Here is a 22,382-nt window from a genome sequence, read left to right as displayed (position 1 = left end):
GCACTTAAACTTACGTGCCACTTCATATTGTTTTACAGCCCTTTCTAAGCAACTTGAGTCAATATCTTGCCCCCACCCCAACAATCTGGATCAAACTCCGGGCAGTGGGCAGAATTAGCCTGCAATACTGCATTCTAACCACTGTGCCACCAAGCTCACTCTTGAGGGTCTACTACATGGGTGTCAAACTCATGGCATGTTGCTATCACGTGATGTTTTGCAGTTTTCTTCGCGGAGCTGGGGTGGGCACCATGCATGTGACTCATCCGGCCAGCGGGCTGCCAGTTTGACACCCCTGGCCTACTTCGCACCGCAAACTTTGCACTGCAAAGCCAATGTGATGCACTATCAAGGCCCAGCAGTCTCTTTTGTAGCAATCCTAATCCTAGCAGGAATAGCCAACACTCCAGAAGATAAATTTAAGATACAGAAGGATCTTGACAGACTTGAACATGGGGTACTATCTAACAAAATGAAATTCAGTGGTGAAAAAAGAAAGGTTCTACATTTAGGCAAGAAAAAATACATAGGAACAGTATATGTGGTACCTTGCTCTATAGTAACTGTGAGAGAGATCTTGGAGTCCTAGTGGACAATCATTTAGATATGAGCCAGCAGTGTGCAGCAGTTGCCAAAAAAGCCAACACAGTTCTGGGCTGCATAAACAGAGAGATAGAATCAAGATCACGAGAAGTGTTAATACCACTTTGTAATGCCTTGGTAAGGCACACTTGGAATATTGCATCCAGATTTGGTCACTGATGTAAAAAAGATGTTGAGACTCTAGAAAGAGTGCAAAGATTAGGGGACTGGAGGCTAAAACAAAGAATGGGATTGGGTATGTCTAGTCTAATGAAAAGGACTAGTGGTGACATGATCACAGTGTTTCAGTATTTGAGGGGTTGCCACAAAGAGGGAGTCAAGCTATTCTCCAAAGCACCTGAGGGCAGGACTTGAAGCAATGGGTGGAAACTAATCAAGGAGAGAAGCAACTTGGAACTAAGGAAAAATTTCCTGACAGAACAATTAATCGATGGAACAACTTGCCTCCAGAGGTTGTGAATGCTCCAACACTGGAAGTTTTTAAGAGATTGGATAACCATTTGTCTGAAGTGGTATAAGGTTTCCTGCTTAAGCAGGGGATTGGACTAGAAGTCCTCCAAGGTCCCGTCCAACTCTTATTCTAACCTCGCTTGGTGCACAATTTCCCAATGGGTCTGATTCAGCTGGGTCACCCGCTCACAGCTTTTGCTTTGCTCTTTGTTCTCCCCCTACCCCCAGAGGTTTTTTTTCCAGGTTCCTGACGTCGAACTCCACAGTTATCAGTTTACCACTTGTCACCCCAAACAAATGCAACAGCTATCTTCCCTAGGCCACCACTAAAAAAAAGATGCACCCCAAAGCAGTTGATTTATTGAAAACAACAATGCAATATTCATTAACGTGTTTATTGAGAATAGCTTCAATATAAGAGCCACAGCTGTCGCCGCCACTGATCAAATAAAAGTGAGGCGGGTTTTTTTCTGGTTCACCTGCCAGATGTTGAGTTCCTCATATTCGCTGAGAGCAGCCTGGAACTGGACGGGGGTGAAACCCTTGGACACGCAGTGCTGTTCAGCCTCTGTCAGCGGGACAGAGTGAGCCCCTCCAGGAGGAACCAGTTCTCGGATGGCTGCAAAAATCAATTCGGAGGGACGTTGCATCCTGTGGGAGCAAAAGAAAAGGGTGCTCTTGAGGCCCTCCTCCACTCCAAGCAGCAGATGACCAGGAATTTTAGAGAACAAAGCCCCTGCCTCACCGATTGGGTTGTCCCCTGTCTACCAAGAGGGAATCTTTAGACATCTCCATCAGGCGCATTGCTTCGTTGACATCTTCCTTTTCAACCATGTCCACACGCCTCAGCCGGGCCTAAGCAAGAGAAGGAATTGGAACACTGTCGATCAGAGTCCAGTTTCACCAAGTCGGCTCTGATGGTTCAGATAAATATCAGTCATACTAAGGCACTAGATCAGAGGTCTTCAAACTTGGCAGCTTTAAGACTTGTGGACTTCAACTCCCAGAATTCTCCAGCCAGCTATGCTGCATAGCTGGCTGGAGAATTTGCTGGCCGCAAACCACAATAACCAGTCCTCATCGAGCACGGTCTTCAGTTACTGAATGAGCGGTTGCTGAACAAGGAATTACCTGCAACTGCTTTTACTCATACCTTCCATGGATATAAACAGTTCATGCAATATTCTCTGGCTTGTCTTAGTTTGTCGTAGCAGAGATAAATATTTTCTACAAGTAAAGAAGTGACTCAAAAGGTTTGGCTGCTTCTTTATAAGTTTAAATACAACGGAAATAGCATTTAGGCAGGCAGGAAAGGAAAATTTAGGCAGGCAGGAAAGGAAAACTGATATCTGATGTATGAAACAGCAGCAGCCAGGACACCCCACGGAAGTTGTTCGCCCCTTGGGCATGAAATACACACACAGGCCCAACCACTAAAGCTTGGAGTGAAAGTGAGCAAATCCTCTTTGCAGTGGGCTTTTGGGTGCAAAGCAATCACATAAATGGCTTCAGGGTTATGGATAAACTCAGACTTTGTATGTACAAAGTGCAATCCTCAATAGCCATCTCACACACACACACATACACCAGAATATAAGCATCCAAAGGCCGAAACTTGAACAGCAACAGAGCCAATTGGCAGCCAATAAGAATTCATTTGTGACAGAAGTAGAAACCTGATGCTTTTCAAATATATTTGGACTACAACCCCCACAACCCACTGCAGGTTCAGCCCAAAGCATCCACACAATATCAAGTCACATATTCAGGGTGAGGGTGGGGAGGGCCTTTGCATCCGGTTCACACCAGATTCTTGGGATCGCTGTTTTTCCCAGCAGAGCAACTTTGCAGCTCCTTCCCCCCACACCCCCGGGCTACACCACCACCACCACCACCGTTTTAGCCAACTATGGGTGTTCTTTGAGACCATCTGCCCATATCACTTCCACCACCATACACACCCGAAGCTCTTTTCTGAAATGGAGAGCCACCCTCCCCGCCCTTCCTTCTCCCCACGTTGCTCACCAGGGCGGTGGCCAAGCGGAGGATCCCCAGTAAAGTGCGGGCTGAGGTGTACGTGGTATCCTTGTTGGCACGGGCCTCCTTCCGCATCTCCACATAGGCCGCTGTGATATAATCAGCCAGGGCTTCGGGCACCGCAGGCTGCTTTCGCTTGCAGGTGGCGATGTATCGCCTGTGGAGGAACCAAGAGGAACGAACTTGACCTGCCTGGGGAAATGCCAGGCAGGCAGTTCACCATTAAGGACCCCACCCTCAAAGTCATCTGACCACAAGAACTTTCCCTGCTCACCTCATCAGGCCCATGTCAAGCGGCTGGAATTGGCAAGGCGGCTGTCGGCTGTGCTGGTGTACGTAAGTGATGTGCTGGGCCAAACTGTGGGAGATACACCCCTTCTTAGCAAAGGAGAGGTATGGGGAGGAGAGACCCTTCTCCCCCCCCCTCCCCCCCACAGAGGGAAGGGTTGCCAAAATGGCTAGCAACTCCCTCCTTTCTCTCACCGTAGGTCGTTGTCCCGGTCAGGCCTATCCTGGATCAGCCAAAGTAAGTCGAAGCGAGAGAGCAGTGCTGCAGGCAGCTGGATATTCTGCTCCAAGCTGCGTTTGGGATTATACCGCCCGTAGGCAGGGTTAGCAGCTGCCAAGATGGCACAGCGGGCATTCAGCGTGGTTAGGATGCCTGCCTTAGCGATGGAAAGGGTTTGCTGCTCCATCACTTCATGGATAGCTGTGCGGTCAGACTCCAGCATCTTATCGAATTCATCGATGCAGCAGACACCCTGGTCAGCCAACACCAAGGCTCCCCCTTCCAGGGTCAGCTCCCCCGTCAGCGGGTCACGTAGAACAGCAGCGGTCAGCCCCACTCCAGAGGACCCTCGGCCTGTGGTATATTGACCTGCAGAGATGGGGCAGGTTTCCACAACAGCCCCGCCCAGGAAGGGAATCCTCAATTCCTCCCTCTCCTGCAATGCTGAATGAAGCTGCTTTCTTTTTAGCCCCCACCCCTGCAGGGATTTCCAAAGAGACCTGGCCGGCCACTTGAGGCAACTGGATCCTAGACATACCTGTGTACTTGGTGATCCAGGTTCATTTTTCTCCAAAATTTCCCCAGTCCCCAAGAGTAGCCCTTCCTCACTGACAGACGCTAAACAGCTCCCAATAACCATCTGTGACTAGCAGGCAGCCATCCAGGTGCTGCAGTCACCAGCTGATCAGCTCTACCAACCCTGGCAATCAGCCAGAAGATCCACTCTCATTATAGACTCACTGCGTGGTGCTAGGCGGGTGATATAAGACAGCAGCTGAGACTTGGCGACGCCAGGATCTCCCATGAGGCAAATGTTGATATTCCCTAGGTAAAGCACAGAGGGGCCAGGCTGTTGGACCCTAGCCCTGAAAGCCCTTCCCCCCATCACATTTTGTGAATGTTAACACTGATGACAAAGCTAAAGGGTGGGAAAGACAGGAAAAGTGCCCGAGGACAGTGGAGCAGGGTGGGCTTCCTAGTCACAAAACCTACCCCGGATCTTCATGCCCCGTGGATTCTGGTCCACGCCACCCACCAGCAGCAGCAGCAGGGCCTTTTTCACATCCTCATGGCCATAGATCTCGGGGGCGATGGACCCTGCCAGCTTGTCGTAAAAATCCTCCTCTGTAAGAAGCAGAAGATTGTGTGTGGTGGGGCACACAGCCACTGACACAGGAAGGAGACGGGCAGCTTATTCCTCTTCCAGAGGACTGGCTTTGCAAAGAAGCTCAGCAGTGCCAGAGTAATGAGGGCCCCACCTCCAGACTCCAGGGAAGGCAAACGCCCCAGGCGCTCACACAGCTCCCAGTCCTCAGGAGGGGCTAGAAATCTTCAGGATGCAACTATTCCTAGCAGTGCAATTCACACAAGGTGTTCTGTCCCCTCCCGGCCTCAGCCATGCGAGCTGGCTAAACGAGCCAGTAATTGAGTTCACGGCTGCTATCAGTCCTGGCAGGGAATCTGCAACTGCCTGCCAAAGTCTCCCTTATCTTAGGGTTACTGGGCAACCAGGAAGTCAGCAATCCAGGCCGAATGTTCACTCAAGTCTCCACAAGTCAGAGTTCAGCTCACTTCTCCACGAGTCAAATAGTTCAGCTCAATTTTTGCTCGTCACGGAGCAGAAGAGCAGCCAGGGCTGCTTTTATATTCTGTGGGGTGTGGCTCCGTGACTCAGCACTCTCTAGGCCTGCCCCACCCCTTCCTTTGTTGTAGCCACCTCTCGTATCTCCGAAACATGGGATCTAGCAAGGCCTGGTTGCCATCACCCGGGTCTGGAGGCGTGGTCGGGGGTGGGTGGGTGGTAGTCAGGGGATGGAGGCCTTGTTATCTCCTCCACCTGGCCTGCCTCTGGCTCCTGGAGCTGAGCCAGGGAAGCCGGTGCTCCAGAGGTAAGTCCTGATGGCCCTTCCCCCTCACTTTCTGGCAGGGGGGCGCAGACACAACACAAGGTCGATAGGCAGACCACAGGCCTGTCCTTTGAGCGACTTTTGATGTCTAGCTTTCACAGTGCAGGTAGTGCTTGATTTACAACCAGGGACTGGTTTAAAGTTCATTTAGGGACCGTTCAAAGTTACAGCGCCACTGCAAAAAGGGACTTATGACCATTTTTCACAGGAGCGTTACAGTATCCCTGTGGTTGCATGATCCATCTTTGCCACTTTCTGACCAGGAAAGTCAACTGGGAAGCCAGATTCATTTAACAACTTAATGACAGTGATTCAATTAACAGGGTCAAGAAAGGCTGTAAACTCACTTAACAGTTGTGTCATTTAGCAACAGAAATTTTAGGCTCAATTGTGGTCATAAGTCCAGGACTACCTGTATGCCCAAGCAGGCAAAGACTCCAGGAGACAAAATGTAGATATACTTCAAGAGGTAATTCAAGCAGGATCAAAAGCAGAAACAAGGTTCCCTCACGTGCTATGTGGTACAGCTAGGTATTGGGCTATGCTAGCCAAGATGTTAGGCTATGATCAGGGAGACCTGGGAAGTCCATTGTCAGCCACAGAAGCTAGCGGCCTGACTGGCTCTCTCAGCCCAACCAATCTCACAAAGTTAATTGTTACTGCGGCAGAAAGTTGTATGTGCGCGTAATGAAATGTGTTCTTCCTGAAAGGAAGAATATACAACTAACAAGAAAGTATAAAAAACAGCATCCAATCACTATGTATGGTTTGAATTATAGAAGTGAAAGCCAAACAACTTTTTTCTTAGGGAGAAAAAAAGGTTTTTCTTTTTTTGTCTCAGGGGGAAGAAGAAAAAAGAAAAGAACTGTACCTGTAATCTGCCGCAATTCTTCTTCAGTGAGTTCTGCTTCTCCCAACTCCTCCTGCTCACTCTTGCTCATGCAAATGATGTGGTGGGCCTCCAAGTACGTGTCGGAGAGAAGGCCCTGGGGCACAGCAAGTGATACGCTGAGCTTGGAAGTCTGGACCCCTCTCCTGCCCCACCCCCACCCCCACCCCCACCCCCACCCAAACTCCCACCTGCAAGAGCTGCCGGAAACCAGTCTGCCGCACAGGGAGAAAGATGCCAGTGACGCTAACATGGTCACCTGGCTGCACTAGACGCGTGTTCTCGCCTTGCACACTGACACTGATGGAGCGTGGCAAGTTCCCCACTGGCACCTGGTCACTCTGTAAGCAATAAAGGCAATCCCACAAAAACAGTAAGGTCCCCATCCCCGAAAGGCTTAATCAGCATAAGTCTTTGCAACAGGTTGGTTCACAGACACCCCCTTCCACTGCATCAGGCACCAGCAGCTTGGATGCATGAACTGCAGCAGTACAAAAACTCGCAACCAAGTGAGACAAACGCTAGGAACAACATCTCCTATCTATGTGAGTTTCCTTTTCCACTGCCACCGCGGTAAATGAAAAGCAAAGAAAGGAGCAACCCAGAAAAACCACCCAACCAGTCTGACTATCAAACCGCTCCAAACTCACATGCTCCTGTATTTTCAGTTCCTGATATCTGATGAATTTGGACCCTCTGCTCTGCAGGTAGAGGCGGCCACCAGCTCGGTTGGTTTGGCACTCCCGGCTGGGGCACATCAGCAGAGGCATGAAGGTGGAGGATTGGATCTGGGGGGAAAGAGCAAAGTAGGGGAGGAGGAGGACCCGGCAGGAGGAACCCCAGGGATCCCACCAGGCCCCCCACTCACCGGCTGGTAGGTTTCCGCACCACACTGGTCGCAGCTGTAGGTGGCCACCACCATGCGAGGCTTCACTTCGGAGACTCGGGTGACGATGCCCCGGACCGTCACCAGCTTCCCGATGGCCTCCGCCTTCACTTCCCGGATCACCCGAGGCTTGGCGCTCGACGGCGCTTTGAAGTACAGCTCACTGCCAGACCAAGCAAGCGACGGGGAGTCTCGCACCCTCTTTCCACCCCCCTCCGACGGAGTCCAACGGAGGGGCGCCCTCCCCTTCCCCCCCCCCCCGGGCAAGCGGCCACTCACAATCGGCGCATAAGCTCCGCCGGGAAGCGGTTCTGGGGGTCGCGGGGCTGCCCGGGCTCCTCCCGCGCCCGCCCCTCCATCAGCAGCCGGTGCTCCAGGTAGACGTCCAGCGCGTCCCGTGGCGCCACCTGCGGAAGGGGGACGGGAGGCCCGGTTAGCGGGGTGGGGGGGCATCGAGGCCGGACCCGCCCTCCTCCCCACGGACCCCCTTCCCCCTCTCGACCTGGCGCCGGCGGAAGCGCGGCAGGAGCTCCCAGACGGCGTCGGCGAAGAGGCGCTCGTAGCGCTTGGCGTTCTCGCAGGCGGCGTCCAGCAGCGCCGGGTCCTCCTCGGCCACGTCGTCCAAATCCACGTAGAGGGCCGCCTGCTCGCGGTGCGCCAACCGCTCCTGCGGAGACCCAGCCCGTGAGGGAGGGAGGGAATGAGAGAGAGAGGGAGCCCCCCGGCGGCTCCCACTCCCCCGCCGGCCGCCCCGCCGCTCACCAGCTGCTCCCGGTAGGGGAAAACCTTGGCCGGTCCCTGCCGCTGGAAGCCCTCCAAGAACGCCTGCGCCCTCGCTGCGGAAAAAGGGGAGAGCGGTCAGCCAAGCCGGCGGGGAGGGGGTGAGGGAGGCCGCCCCCGTCGCCCGCTCTCCGGCCGCCTTTTCTTCCCTCCCTCACCGCGCTCCTCCGTGTAGTCTCGGCCTTTGCCCGCCATCACGCCTCCCGCTCGATTTCCCGCCGCCTCAGAAATGGCGCCAAAGAGGCTCGCCCCGCCCCCGCGCCCGCCCGGCCAATCGCCGCGCCCGCCCTTCCAGGATGCCCAGATGCGGAGAGAGGAGGGGGAGGGGGAGGGACGGACGGACGAAGCGAGCGCGCGTGCGCACAGTGCCGAGAGGGCCTCTCCGGGAGATGTTGCGCCAGCTGTTCGTGCTGTCGTCCAAGGGCGACCGGCTCCTCTACAAGGACTGTATCCGACGGGGAGTGGGGGTCGCGGGGAGGAGGTGGCGGGAGGAGGGGGACTGGGGCCGACTGTACCGAGTGGCCCTTAACCGGCTCCCCGCAGTCCGCGGCGACGGGACCGCCGACCTGGTGGAGACCTTCGCGCGGAGGATCGCGGCGCTGCCCGCCGACCAAGCGCCGGTCTTCATGGTACGTGACAGGGCGGGAGGGGGGCCGTCCGCCAGCCCCCCCCCGCGCCTCCCCGCTCACAGCCCCCGTCTCGCCAAGCAGGAGGCCGGCCCGGGGCTCCACTTCGCCCACGTGCGCCACGCGGGGCTCTTCTTCGTGGGCACCTTCCGGCCCGACGCCTCCCCCTTCGTGGCCGTGGAGTTCCTCGGCAGGTAGGCGGGCGGTGGGCGGGCGGGCGGACGGGGCACGGGCCGGAGGCTGAGTTCCTCTGCGGCCCTTGCAGGCTGGTGGCGCTCCTGCGGGATTACTGCGGCCGCCTGGACGAGAAGACCGTCGGCCTCAACTTCGCCCTCATCTCCGAAGTGCTGGACGAGCTGCTGGTGGGTCGCCGTGTGGGGGTGGGGGCGCTGCGTTGCGTTGGCCTCCAGCGGCTGACCCTCCCTGCCGAAATTTCCCCTCCGCCCCATCTAGGATTACGGTTATATCCAAACCACCGCCCCGGACGTCCTGAAGAGCTTCATCCAGATGGACCCAGTGCTCAGCCAGCCCTTCAGCCTCTTTGACCTCAGCACGGTGGGCTTGGTGAGTGGGAGCTGGGGGTGGTGGTGTTGCCTGGGAGTCCAGGGAGGCTTCCCACTCAAACCAGAGGATTTTCCCTGGGAGGAAGCAAATCGTTTGGGGGTGCAAGTCCAGCCTTAGCTTTTAGCCTGTGTGACCTTGTGTCTGGAGCGCCCCTCCTCTGTTTATGCACATGCATCCTCAGAGGTATGGTCATGTGAAAAAAGAAAGCACACCCTCTTTGAGTTCTATGGTTTTACGTATCCAAGACATAGCAAAAATCACCTGGTCCTTCCTTAGCCGTTCTTCAAAGTAGGCAAATAGAACCTCGGATGAACAAAACATGACATATTGCACCATGTCATCTTTTACAAAAAAGAAAGCCAAAATGGAGAAGCCATGTACTTCTTCCATAGGTATATTAAAGAGGCTAAGTTAGCTGCTAACCAAATGCCTTGATTGGCTGATCATCAGCCAGAGTCACTTATCTATAAAAACCAAAGTTTTAGGAGTTTGCTGATCTCCAGCATTGAGGTCTGTTAAACACAGTGCCAAAGAGGAAAGACATCAGCAATGATCTCAGAAAAGCAATTCTGGCTGCCCATCAATCTGGGTAGGGTTATAAGGCCATTTCCGAACAATTTGAAGTTCATCATTCTACAGTGAGGAACATTATTCTCAAGTGGAAAACATTCAAGATAGTTGCCAATCTTCCCTGGAGTGGATGTCCCAGGAAGTTCACCCCAAAGTCAGACCGTGTAATCAGAGAACTTGCAAAAAATCCAAAAGTTACTCTACAACCCGCAATTAGCATGTTAAATGTTGATGTTCATGACAGTACAATTAGAAAAAGACTGGACAGATATGGTTTGTTTGGAAGCATTGCCAGGAGAAAGCCTCTTTCTGGAAACAACATGGCAGCACAGCTTAGATTTGCAAAGGTGCATCTGAACTGATCACAAGACTTCTGGAACACTGTCCTTTCAACAGACCAGATCAAAGTGAAGATATTTGGCCATAATGCACAGTGCCACATTTGGCAAAAACCATATCGGCATGAACATATCATGCTGTCTAACAGAGTGGTGGAGGGCTGCTGATTTGGCCTTGTTTTGCAGCCACAGGACCTGAGCACCTTGTAGTCATTAAGTAGTCTAGAGTCAAATGTCTCTCCAGTAGCTAAAGCTTGGCTGACATTGGGTCATGCGAAAGGACAACAATCCCAAGCACACCAGCAAATCTGTAACAAAATGACTGCAAAAGAATTGAGGTGAAAATGATTACTTTAAATTATTGCTGGTAAAGGTGGTTCTACAAACTATTGGATCATAAGGTGCATGTAGTTTTTCCACGTATGGCTTCTGCATTTTGGCTTTCTTTTTGTATAATAAATAATGACATGGTGTAATACAGGGGTAGTCAACCTTTTTATACCTACCGCCCAGTTTTGTATCTGTTAGTAGTAAAATTTTCTAACAGTCCACTGGTTCCACAGTAATGGTGATTTATAAAGTGTATCGTCATCTGCGCATGCCTCTTGCACATCGTAGATTGAGGTTGGGGGGGGGGGGGCGCACCGGCTACCAGCTCTGCTTGTCTGTTACAGCTGCGTGGTGTGTGGGGAGATGCGCGAGCTATTCTGGGACAAGGCTCTTTTGTTTGCGGTCGCACTATAGCACCATTTAGTTTCACTTACGTAACGTGAACTAAACTTATTCGCAGGTGATACAAATAGTATATTTTCAGAAATTTAAATTGTCACGGGGAATTTTATGAAAACCTAGTGAAAATGTTTTTAAATAATGCTATGAAAATTTAAAAAAAAGTCAATTAAATTTAAAAAAAAGGAAAGTGCTTCAGTATCGGACAAAACCCCTACCGCCCACCATGAAAGCTGGAACGCCTACTAGTGGGCAGTAGGGATCAGGTTGACTACCACTGGTGTAATATGTGTTCTTCATCTGAGGTTGCATTTATGTACTTCTAAGAACTGCTATAACAGACAACTTTTACTAGAATAGAATAGAATTTATTGGCCAAGTGTGATTGGACACACAAGGAATTTGTCTTGGTGCATATGCTCTCAGTGTACATAAAAGAAAAGATACATTCATCAAGGTACGACATTTACAACACAATTGATGGTCAATATATCAATATAAATCATAAGGATTGCCAGCAACAAGTTATAGTCATACAGTCATAAGTGGAAAGAGATTGGTGATGGGAACTATGAAACGATTAATAGTAGTGCAGATTCAGTAAATAGTCTGACAGTGTTGAGGGAATTATTTGTTTAGCAGAGTGATGGCCTTCGGGAAAAAACTGTTCTTGTGTCTAGTTGTTCTGGTGTGCAGTGCTCTATAGCGTCGTTTTGAGGGTAGGAGTTGAAACAGTTTATGTCCAGGATGCGAGAGGTCTGTAAATATTTTCACGGCCCTCTTCTTGATTCGTGCAGTATACAGGTCCTCAATGGAAGGAGGTTGGTAGCAATTGTTTTTTTTGCAGTTCTAATTATCCTCTGAAGTCTGTGTTTTTCTTGTTGGGTTGCAGAACCGAACCAGACAGTTATAGAGGTGCAAATGACAGACTCAATAATTCCTCTGTAGAATTGGATCAGCAGCTCCTTGGGCAGTTTGAGCTTACTGAGTTGGCGCAGAAAGAACATTCTTTGTTGTCCTTTTTTAATGATGTTTTTGATATTAGCTGTCCATTTGAGATCTTGCGATATGATAGAACCTAGAAATTTGAAGGTTTCTGCTGTTGATACTGTGTTGTCAAGTATTGTGAGAGGTGGAAGTATGGAAGGGTTTCTCCTAAAGTCTACCACCATTTCTACGGTTTTGAGTATGTCCCAATACGTAAAATAATAGAACTCAGAAGGATGTGTGTACTTTTTCACGTGACTAGATGTGAAAAAGGGTTCCACCTTGTCAGCCAACCTTTTTGAGTTATTTCAGACTCCGTAAACATGCCGGTCAAGGCACTTGCACTGTTTTCATACTTTCCCATGGAAGGCAGAGGTTGGACCTGATCTTATCTTGTTCATTGATCCTAAGCTGTGGAAATGAACTTCCTTAGTAGTCATGTTTTCCTGCTCTCAGTAAGGAAGTGAGCAGATTCTTCAGTCAAGCCATTTGAGGTATTCTAATTAATTACGCTCCTTTTATTATGAGTGATTTATACAATTTTAGATTGGTAGCTGTTTTGGTGACTCAGGTAGATGAAAGGTGTGGCTGCTTCAGAACACATTGGATTCTTAAGTTGCCTTCTCAGGTTTCCTGTTACAGGTAGTCTTCCACTTATAACCACAATTGACCCAAAATTTCTGTTGCCAAGTGAGACATTTGATAAGTGAATTCTGCCCCATTTTACAAACTTTCTTGCTACAGTGTTAAGTGAACCAGTTACCTGCTTGTTAAGTGACTCTAGCTTTGCTTGTCAGAAGGTTGGAAAAGGTAATCACGTGACCCCTGGGATTCAGCAACCTTCATAAATGTGTCAGTTGCCAAGCTTCTGAATCTTGATCAAGTGACCATGGGGATGGGGATGCTATGAAGTTGCGGTCATAAGTCACTTTTCTCAGTGCAGTTTTAAGTTTGACCAGTCATTAAATAAGCTGTTCTACGTCGAGGACTACCTGTAATTCTTTTTCTTCTCAAAGCCCATCTCTGAGGTGCTGAGTACACAGTATACAGTACGGTTTTTCTAGTTTATTTCATAGTACCATTTAAAGAAACAGATTAGTTTTCATTCTATGATAACAATCCAGGGAAGTCCCATTCTAAATTCAATACGCTTGGCCCTATCAACTTTAGATATTATTTGTATACTGCCCCCATTCTTAATATTTCTTCTGTCTCATCACCACATATTTCTATTGTTTTATACTGTTGCAGTTTGGGGCAGATACACAACAGAGCAGAGTGGCACCCAGTTGTGCAGCTGCTCGTCCAATCCTGTCACTTCGAGGAGAGCAGGTAAAATCTACTCCACCCTTGATCTTTTAGTTCCCAGTCTGGTCAGCCCCGTGAAGCCTCCAAAGTGGTTGACTGAAGGAGGCCCTGGTCAATCTGTGTGATGGGTTAGGGTGGAAGAGAACAAGTTGAACCCAAGTCTCCAAAGGCCCACAAAAAGGGTGGAAAGGGGTACGTGAATGTATTTATTTTAAAACTAATTTGGAGGCATCTTTGCCTCATCTTGGATGTCCCAACAATGCCGAATGTGACCCTTGCCCTATAAACACTTCACAGAATCCTAAGTTCTTCAGAAAAGGATGACTCCATCCTGGTCCATCATCAGATCTCGATGAGAGACTGTGATCTATGCAATTGGTTTAGAGCCCACCACCCAAAATCATCTGACCCAAGGTCCCAGAAATTGATTTACCCACTGTTGGATCAACACATCCTTGAGCAGTAATTCTGGTGATGGTCGCCTCATCATTTGCCTCATGTGGGCAGGCAACGAGTCCGCTGGAAATGGTGGCGGTGGCAGCCTGGCCTTGGGTCCCTAAACGCAAGAGGGTTGCTGCCATGGCTTGGAGAATTATTGGGACGGTGCCTTTCTCTGTCCCCAGGTTTCACAGCCTGAAGTTTTCCTGGATGTAGTGGAACGACTCACAGTCATCATTGCTGCCAATGTGAGTCAGAAAGTGCCGGAGAGTACCTGGTTTCCTTTAAAATTCGAGGTCCTATTCAGGACAGAGAGGTTGAGATGCTTGTCTTTTCCTTTTCTAGGGCACTCCCATGAAAACTGACATCCAAGGAGAAATACGGCTCAAGAGCTTCTTTCCCGGTTGCTCCGGTGGGTGGAGGCCGCTCATATGTATGTGCTGCCTTCTGGAGGCCCAGCGCAAATCATAGTTGCTTTGGGTCCTCTGTGGTGTATCAGGAAGTGCAGAAGGAAGCACTGGAATGCTTCCACGATATTGGCAGCAGGTTCAGAATTTGTAGATCGGATATTGAAGAGAGTGTACACAGGGAAAAGACCAGGATGATTACATTTGGAATTTATTAATGAAAATCCAGTACTTTATTTATTTATTTATTTATTTATTTGTTTGTTTAGATTTTTATACCGCCCTTCTCCCGAAGGACTCAGGGCGGTGTACAGCCAAAAGATAAAAACCCAATGTATATACAATTAAAACAAAAAATTTAAAACAAAGCATATTACAAAATGGCCGACATATAAAAATTTAAAATTTAAAAACCCTAAAATAATAATAAAACCCCAATTAAAACCCCAATTAAAATTTTAAACTATTAAGACAGTCCCGCTTGAATAAATAAGTGTGTTTTTAGCTCACGGCGAAAGGTCCGAAGATCAGGCACTTGGTGTAGGCCAGGGGGAAGTTCGTTCCAGAGTGTAGGAGCTCCAACAGAAGGCCCTGCCCCTGGGGGCCGCCAGCCGACATTGTTTGGCGGATGGCACCCTGAGAAGACCCTCTCTGTGTGAGCGTACGGGTCGGTGGGAGGCATAAGGTAACAGCAGGCGGTCCCGTAGGTACCCGGGTCCTAAGCCATGGAGCGCTTTAAAGGTGATAACCAAAATCTTGAAGCGCACCCGAAAGACTACAGGAAGCCAGTGCAGACTGCGTAGCAGTGGTACGTGGGAGCAACGAGTGGCTCCCGTTACTACTCGCGCTGCTGCATTCTGGACTAGCTGCAGCCTCCGGGTGCACCTCAAAGGCAGCCCCATGTAGAGAGCATTGCAATAATCCAAACGAGAAGTGACCAGAGCATGAGTGACCGTGCATAAGGCATCCCGGTCAAGGAAGGGACGCAACTGGCGAACCAAGCGTACTTGGTAGAAGGCCCTCCTGGAGACGGCCGCCAGGTGTTCATCAAAAGACAGCCGTCCATCCAGGAGGACACCCAAGTTGCGTACCCCCTCCCTTGGGGCCAATAACTCGCCCCCAACAGTCAGCTGCGGTTGCAGCTGACTGTACCGGGGTGCCGGCATCCACAGCCACTCCGTCTTGGAGGGATTGAGCTTGAGTCTGTTTCTCCCTATCCAGACCCGTACGGCTTCCAGGCACCGGGATAGCACTTCGACAGCTTCGTTTTTTTATTACTTTCAATAATATAATCAAGAGAAAAGAGAGAGATTGGGTTTATAGCAGGAGTTTGTTACCTCGCAGCTTGTGAGGATAAATAGAAAAAAACCCAGCTTGTCTATATAGCTAATGCCTTCTAGTTATTGCTTTTAAAGGGGGGGGAGGCAAATCAGATGCAGGCACAGAGACCTAGATCCCCTTCCTAATCTTTGGGGGCATTCTTGAGAAAGATGGGGAGCAACATAGGTGGCCAGCATACAGGCCCCCCCCTCCCTGCGTTGCCCAAATTAGGGCCTTGCACTGGTCTCTAGCATGCCACCTGGCAAGGAGGGGCTTGGAGTAAGACCTGGGACGAGGAGGAAGCCCAAAGGGTGGCAGAGTTCATCAGGTTATGGTTTCCCTTTGCAGAGATGCGGATTGGCCTGCCGGAGGAGTTCTGTGTGGGCAAGACGGAGCTCCGAGGTGTGTACCCCCTTTGTTGTGACCAGATTGCAATGACACAAGTTATTCCCTCATCAGCATCAGGGTGAATCTTGACCCCGAAGGGTGCTGACTATGTTAGGTGAAACTAACCTTCCCAAGGTGGTGGCAGCAGCACCTCCATGAGATGAAACCTTGCAATGGGCTGCAAAAGGAGGCTCCCCTCCTGGGAGCTGTTGCCCATTCTCCCTTGCTCTCCCTTGCAGCTGTGGTGGCGGCATTGCCTACCTCCTGCCCCCTCCCCCGCCAGTCAGGCTACCTCTTTGGGTGGGGCATCCAGTCATAACACTGCTGCTCCTGCTCCTGAGGAGCCTCCCCCAGCTGATTGGACAGCTGGCTGATTAGCCACCTTACCCAAAGGGGCCTTGCAGCCACCTCAATTGCTCTTTTGTCCCCAGGTTATGGCACAGCTGTCCGCGTGGACGAGTGTTCCTTCCACAGTTCTGTTAAACTGGATGAATTTGAGTGCAGCCGCATCCTCCGTGTCAGTCCCAGCCAAGGGGAGGTAATTGGGCTGTTGGTCTGAGCTCGCTCATTTGGTTGCAAACGTTTGCTTTGAATTGTGCTCCTCTGTCAGAGCACTGGTCTTTAAATACCTTTTTATGTGATGTAAATTAATGTGAATATTGTTTGTTCTGCTACTTCTGAGTCATGGTCTGACTTTGAATTGTTTGATTGGCTGGCTGTTGTTACTGTAGCATGGTCCTTGGTTTTAAGGTACTGTCTTATTCAAATACATTTCAAGGGGAGGTAAAGGCAGGGTAGGGTTTGCATGGTTGGAAGAGTAGACATTATCATGAGTTAATCCTGAGCATTTCTGATGTGGCTGGGTAAAGATATCTACTGGGCATTTTGTTGGGTTGTGTCTCATGGGCCAACTCCAGATGGGTACACCGATATCCTTCCAGATGTTCCTCATCCTTAGCCTTGCTGGCTGAAGCAGCTGGCAGTTGTTCAGCTGTTTGTAGTTTTACAACCCAGCATTGACTTTCGTTGCAACCCTGTAACAGTTCAGCCAATAATCCACTAGTCACCCATCCTGACTGTTTTGGCGCTTGGGAGGTAAGCCGGAACTTGAGTTCCAATCCTCTGCTTATGTGTTTTCTTGTGGTGCCTAAAAGGTTTGATCTGGAAAACAAAAACCAACAAGTGGTTTAAAGAAATTTATCACATTTTTGAACCACCCATCTCTCTGAGAGGGACTCCAGGTTGCGTACAATGCTAAAATATAAAAAATATATAAAAATTAAAAATTTAGAAGGAAGCAAGGATGATTAAACACTTAAAATTAGTTAAAATAGCTAAGGAAGTGCTTTTGAGAAAGGAATATTATTATTCTCAGGCCACTGTTGAGATCAGTACAGGAGATCAAGTGGGGGCTGTTAGCAAGGGGCCTGCCCCAGGGACTGGCTCTGAGGCAAAAGCAACCAGAACCACCCGTGAAGAGCTTGCTTAACCATGTCACAAGAATCTCGCCACAATGACCACATTCCCCTGGGGATACCAAGATATGGCACTAAGGATTCTGGGGGAGATCCAGTCTGAGCCACTTGCTGCAGTCCCAAAGATGCTTTTCAAAAGGCAACTGGACTTATAAAGGAGACTATTGTGTAGCTCATAGTTGAAATGAGAGATCCTTGGAGTTCCCTGTGCTTGGTGGTTTTCTTGCAGGTGTTTCATTACCCAAACTAGGTAACACCATCAGCACTGATGATGCTACCTAGTTTGGGTAATAAAAACAGCCAAGCACAGAGAACACTGAAGACACACAACTGGACTGTTTTTTTCTTGAAGATGTTTCGCTTCTCATCCAAGAAGCTTCTTCAGTTCTGACTGACTGGTGGGGAATGGAAGGATTTATATTCCTTGCAGCCACCTGGTCATTAGGACGGTCCTTAGCCTTCTGAGAGTTATTGAGGCCACTTGGGGATTTATGGGCACCCTCAGGTCACCTGAACCAAAGTGCCTATGGGTGTGGAACCTTCTTGGGGCTGCTGATAGGACTTGTGTTGTAGACAGACGATATGCAGGGATGGCCGTATCCCTCCCCCTCTGTTAAGAGGAATGTTCAATCTTAATGTGACCTGCAAAGAATATAAATCCTGTTGCCCATCATTCAGTCAGAATTGAAGAAACTTCTTGGATAAGAAGCAAAATGTTTTCAAGGAAAAACAAAGAAAGTCCAGTTGCCTTTTGAAGAGCACCTTTGGGACAGCCACGACCTGGGTGACAGACTTGCTTAATGCAACGCCTCTAAACTCAGGCCCCTCCTGAACCCCTCCCCTTCACCCCCCCCCCACATACCCCAGTCTGTCTGGAGACCCCCCCACAGGTCTGAGGACCAACATAACTGACAGACAGAATTTCTAGTCCAACTTTCTATACTGGAGTAGGGGAAACTCAGATAAGTTTCCTTGTACCGGAGAGCCTTCTTGCTTGCTGGCCTTTAATTTGAAACAATGCCTATAGCACAGGTCACCATCTGCGTCAGTCTGGTGAAAGATTTGTTCTCCTGAGTGGTGAAATGCAACACACAGAAAGGGATCCTATATTGTAAGCTGAGCCTTGGAGAAATGAGTGTTTTGAAGTTGGAAGGGCTGGTCTTTACACTCCTCAGAGTATAGGATGGGTATTGGCAACCCGTGGCTCCAGAGTTGCATGTGGCTCTTTGACCCCTCTCCTGCAGCTCTCTGCCAACCCAATCATGTGACTTGCTCTTCACCCTGAGACACTGGCCCGACCCCTTCGCGTGACCTGCTCTCTGATCCAAGAAAGTACAAGCCTCTCCGCAGAGCCACACAGCTGAAGCGCCCCTAGCATTGTCTCTGCACTGCCCACAACCGGCTTTTTGAGATTCTGCATCCTTTGTGGGCAGCTCAGTGCCAGCAGCGGTCCCCTTCATGTCAGCTCAGTAAGAATGGGAATGTGGAGGAGCAGCCGCCACAGCCAGATGCAGGCAGGGAAGAGCGGGATACCCTCATGGGCCGGGATCAGAGCAGCAGCGGTGGCAACTCCTCCCGCTGCCGCCACTGCGTGCTCAGGTGTGTAGCTGGCTGTGCTGCGCAGGAGAGTTGTAGCTCTTCCCTCCCTGCATCTGATGGAGAGAAAAGGAGAAAAAAAGAGAAATGAGAAAATGAAGGGAATAGAATAGAATAGAATTTTTATTGGCCAAGTGTGATTGGACACACAAGGAATTTGTCTTGGTGCATATGCTCTCAGTGTACATAAAAGAAAAGATACGTTCATCAAGGTACAACATTTACAACACAATTGATGGTCAATATATCAATATACATCATAAGGATTGCCAGCAACAAGTTATAGTCATACAGTCATAAGTGGAAAGAGATTGGTGATGGGAACTATGAAATGATTAATAGTAGTGCAGATTCAGTAAATAGTCTGACAGTGTTGATGGAATTATTTGTTTAGCAGAGTGATGGCCTTCGGGAAAAAACTGTTCTTGTGTCTAGTTGTTCTGGTGTGCAGTGCTCTATAGCGTCGTTTTGAGGGTAGTAGCTGAAACAGTTTATGTCCAGGATGCGAGGGGTCTGTAAATATTTTCATGGCCCTCTTCTTAATTCGTGCAGTATACAGGTCCTCAATGGAAGGCAGGTTGGTAGCAATTATTTTTTCTGCAGTTCTAATTATCCTCTGAAGTCTGTGTCTTTCTTGTTGGGTTGCAGAACCGAACCAGACAGTTATAGAGGTGCAAGTGACAGACTCAATAATTCCTCTATAGAACTGAATCAGCAGCTCCTTGAGAGGAAAGAAACAAATGAGAGAAGGGAGAGAGAAATGAGACAGCTGGAGGGAAAGAATGAGAGAGGGGAAAGAGGGGAAAAAATGAGAGAAAGGGTAGAAAGAAAGAAATGGAGAGGCGAGAGACCCATTTCCCACAGAAAACACCAGGATTCACAAAACCTGGGTAGGCATGGCTGGGGGGGCGGGTGTCATGTGACTGGGTGAGAGTGATGTTGAATTGGCCACGCTCACCCAGGTTTTGTGGCTCCCGGTGTTTTCTGTGAGAAACAGGTCCAAATGGCTCTTTGAGTGTTTAAGGTTACAGATCCCTGGTATAGGAAGACCAATGAAATCTCTATAGATAAGACTCGCTCCTGTACAGATCATCTCCTCTTATATATGGAACAAAAGATAAGTCACCTACTACTTATATTTTGTTTGAATATAAATAGCTAACTCATCTAGTTTTTTTCTGGCCCTAATTTCTAGAAGGTAGTTCTTGACCCTGCACGTGGCTTCTCTCTATACACCGACCTCCCCTGCCTTTTCCCCTAGACTGTGTGTCCCAGGCTCCTTCAGGCGGCCTCCAAGTCCCTAGGTTTGTCTTCCTTGGTGTCATCTGAGCTGTCTCCTACCTGGCAATAGGCTTTTGGAAATGGAGTGCTCAGAATCATACATACTATGCAGTTAGCTCTCCGTATCCACTGGGGTTGTGTCAACATCTCCCGCAAAAATGTGAAATCTACAAAAATCTGTTCTATTGTCCAACTGGGCCCAGAGGTTTTCTGTGCTCCTGAGGTCCGTTGGCCAGCCTGCTGGGATGAGACTGCAAGACTGAACACAAGCGCTTTACCATCTCCCACGGTAAATGCAGAAACAGCAGCAAAAATTTTAATCCCATTTTTGCAACCACCCCATGAAACCTAAATCTACAAATGTTAAGACCAGCTTGTATTCCATCACTTAGAATTGGGGTTTCACAGGTATCTTTATAGTTTTGCTTTCCATGCAATCCAGGGCTGCATTAACTCTTCTGTGTTCTGTTTCTCAAGATTTACTAGTTGTGGTTTTAGTGTTGAAACAACATGTGCTGGATAGCTGTTAAAATTCAAATAATAGTTGTGCTTATTCTAAAGCTGCTTTTCCAAGAGGCAACTGGACTTTCTGGTTTTTCTCTGAAGATGTTTCTCTTCTCATCCAACAAGCTTTTTGGATGAGAAGTGAAACATCTTCAGAGAAAAACCAGAAAGTCCAGTTGCCTCTTGGAAAAGCACCTTTGGGACAACCATGACCTGGATGACTGAGAATCCCCACAGACAATAGTCCTGCTTTTTCATTCCTTGGGATCTGTTTAAATTACCTTAAGTGGATTTATCCTTAATATCTGCTCAGAAAGCCTCATCTGCAAAATTCTTTTTTGAGCAGCTGACTCTGATGCAATACCAGCTGGCTGATGACATCCCTGCAGCCCTGCCCTTCCACCTGTTTCCCACCATTAAGCACGGCTCCTGTGGCCGGTGAGTGGCAGCATGCTCTCGTCTGCACAGCTTCTTTTCAAAATGCCATGCCGGTGTGGGCTCATCACACATACCCATCTTTTTTTTTCCTTGGCAGGGTGCAAATTTATCTCAAGCTTCGCTGTGACTTATTTCCCAAAAGGTGAGAATCCCTTTATTGCCTTCTGAGTAGGGAGCAGGCTTGAGCCTCTTTTCCTCAGCTTAACCTTCTGATTTTTTATAGCCATGCTGTTAACCTTCACATCCATCTGCCTGTGCCCAAAACTACACTGACGTGAGTTAGCCATTGGCCTGCCTTTCTGCAAGGGGATAGGGAGAAGGGGCGTCTCTCGCTGCCCAGCCCAGGGACTCTGCTGGATCTTCCGGTCTTCCTTTACAGCTTTTCTCAGGAGTTGAGCAGTCCTGAACAGACGGCCATCTTGCAGCCTACCACCAAGTCTATTGAGTGGATTGTCCCCCGAATGCAAGGTGGTTCCCAACTTTCTGCCATGTTTAAGGTAAAGAGCGGTTGGGTTTACGCGACACAAGCCTGCCCCGTGGAGGAAGGAGGTGCCGTGCAGCCACGATTTTGAGGCTTCCTTGGTGGGAAGATGAGGGGCTGGGCACCCCCTCCTTGCCCTGAGACCATCCAATCTCTCCTTCGGCAGCTGGAGGTTCCAGGGCTCACCCAGGCAGGACTACGAGAGCTCGGCCCCGTCAACCTGTCTTTTGAGATGCCAGCCCACACCTGCTCTGGGCTGCAGATCCGCTTCCTGCGCTTCAAAGGGCCAGAGCCTACTCTCCCTCACCGGTGGGTGAGGTATGTGACTCACAGCGAGTCCTATGTGATACGACTCAATGCAGGATAGGCTGCCTCCTTGTTATTCCAAATTAAACAGCTTTATTTTTTAACTAGTAAGTGTAAACAGTCAAAGCCATGAAACCAGGGAGCATCCTGCGTGACCCCCATTAAACAGAGTGCAAATCAAGGAAGCAAGCAAGAGCAAAATGAGGCACAAAAGATGATACTTGGCAGGGAATCTGCCCCAAACGTTCTTCTCTGGGAATGTACAGCCCTCTTCCTCCCCCACATCCGTCCACCCTTGTAAGGGAGTCTTCTGCGAAAGAAGAGCTTCAGGAAACCTGCAGGGAAGGAAGGAGACCAATAAGAGCCTTTGTCACTAAATTCGAGGCTCTGAGAAGGCCTCAGGAATGCTCTGGGTGGCAGCACCCAAAGTCCCCCTTAACCACCAGTGCTGGAAAGCAGCCTCTCCACCACACAAAGTGCTGGCCTTTTACTGCAAACAAATAAGAATCGCCTTGACCTAGCAAAGTTACTCTTGGAAAAAGATCCCATCACCCACTTTTCAGAGAG

General features: G+C 49.4%; 2 protein-coding genes across 5 annotated transcripts; one reads left to right on the top strand and one right to left on the bottom strand.

Moving 5' to 3' along the window:
• Positions 1-1,432: 1,432 nt before the first annotated feature.
• MCM7 (minichromosome maintenance complex component 7) lies at positions 1,433-8,302 on the bottom strand. Of its 2 annotated transcripts, XM_058174701.1 has the most exons (15): positions 8,219-8,302; positions 8,043-8,116; positions 7,783-7,947; positions 7,560-7,687; positions 7,263-7,443; positions 7,045-7,182; positions 6,586-6,735; positions 6,377-6,491; positions 4,592-4,723; positions 4,340-4,423; positions 3,574-3,967; positions 3,365-3,448; positions 3,079-3,247; positions 1,799-1,908; positions 1,433-1,704 (listed from the first exon to the last, which is right to left on the bottom strand). In XM_058174701.1, the coding sequence occupies exons 1-15, from the start codon at positions 8,253-8,255 to the stop codon at positions 1,497-1,499; spliced, it is 2,169 nt and encodes a 722-aa protein (XP_058030684.1). In that variant the 5' UTR covers positions 8,256-8,302; the 3' UTR covers positions 1,433-1,496. The 2 variants fall into 2 exon arrangements, with proteins under 2 accessions (XP_058030684.1, XP_058030685.1); XM_058174702.1 differs by lacking the exon at positions 4,340-4,423.
• On the top strand, positions 8,275-22,014 carry AP4M1 (adaptor related protein complex 4 subunit mu 1). Of its 3 annotated transcripts, XM_058174705.1 has the most exons (15): positions 8,450-8,507; positions 8,604-8,689; positions 8,771-8,880; positions 8,952-9,048; positions 9,140-9,250; positions 13,126-13,206; positions 13,806-13,868; positions 13,966-14,032; positions 15,696-15,749; positions 16,166-16,272; positions 20,937-21,028; positions 21,126-21,170; positions 21,252-21,302; positions 21,408-21,525; positions 21,676-22,014. In XM_058174705.1, exons 1-15 carry the CDS (start codon positions 8,450-8,452, stop codon positions 21,874-21,876), a joined length of 1,341 nt encoding a protein of 446 aa, XP_058030688.1. In that variant the 3' UTR covers positions 21,877-22,014. The 3 variants fall into 3 exon arrangements, with proteins under 3 accessions (XP_058030687.1, XP_058030688.1, XP_058030689.1); XM_058174704.1 differs by lacking the exon at positions 8,952-9,048 and having other exon boundaries at positions 8,275-8,507; XM_058174706.1 differs by lacking the exons at positions 8,771-8,880; positions 8,952-9,048.
• The last annotated feature ends 368 nt before the right edge of the window (positions 22,015-22,382 follow it).

This window comes from Ahaetulla prasina, chromosome 3, assembly GCF_028640845.1.
Source record: "Ahaetulla prasina isolate Xishuangbanna chromosome 3, ASM2864084v1, whole genome shotgun sequence".
In the NCBI taxonomy this organism is placed as follows: Eukaryota; Metazoa; Chordata; class Lepidosauria; order Squamata; family Colubridae; genus Ahaetulla; species Ahaetulla prasina.
Note: the sequence above shows the minus strand (reverse complement) of the source record. Positions and strands in the feature narration are given on the sequence as shown.

Coding starts and splice junctions, on each gene's coding strand:
- MCM7 (XM_058174701.1), bottom strand. CDS start 8,255: ATGGCGGGCAAAGGCCGAGACTACACGGAGGAGCGCG. Junction 7,444..7,559: donor GCGGAGCTTATGCGCCGATT/GTGAGTGGCCGC, acceptor TTGGTCTGGCAG/TGAGCTGTACTTCAAAGCGC. Junction 1,909..3,078: donor TCCGCTTGGCCACCGCCCTG/GTGAGCAACGTG, acceptor TCTCTTGCTTAG/GCCCGGCTGAGGCGTGTGGA.
- AP4M1 (XM_058174704.1), top strand. CDS start 8,290: ATGGCGCCAAAGAGGCTCGCCCCGCCCCCGCGCCCGCCCGGCCAATCG. Junction 8,508..8,603: donor CCGGCTCCTCTACAAGGACT/GTATCCGACGGG, acceptor GGCTCCCCGCAG/TCCGCGGCGACGGGACCGCC. Junction 21,526..21,675: donor AACTTTCTGCCATGTTTAAG/GTAAAGAGCGGT, acceptor CTCCTTCGGCAG/CTGGAGGTTCCAGGGCTCAC.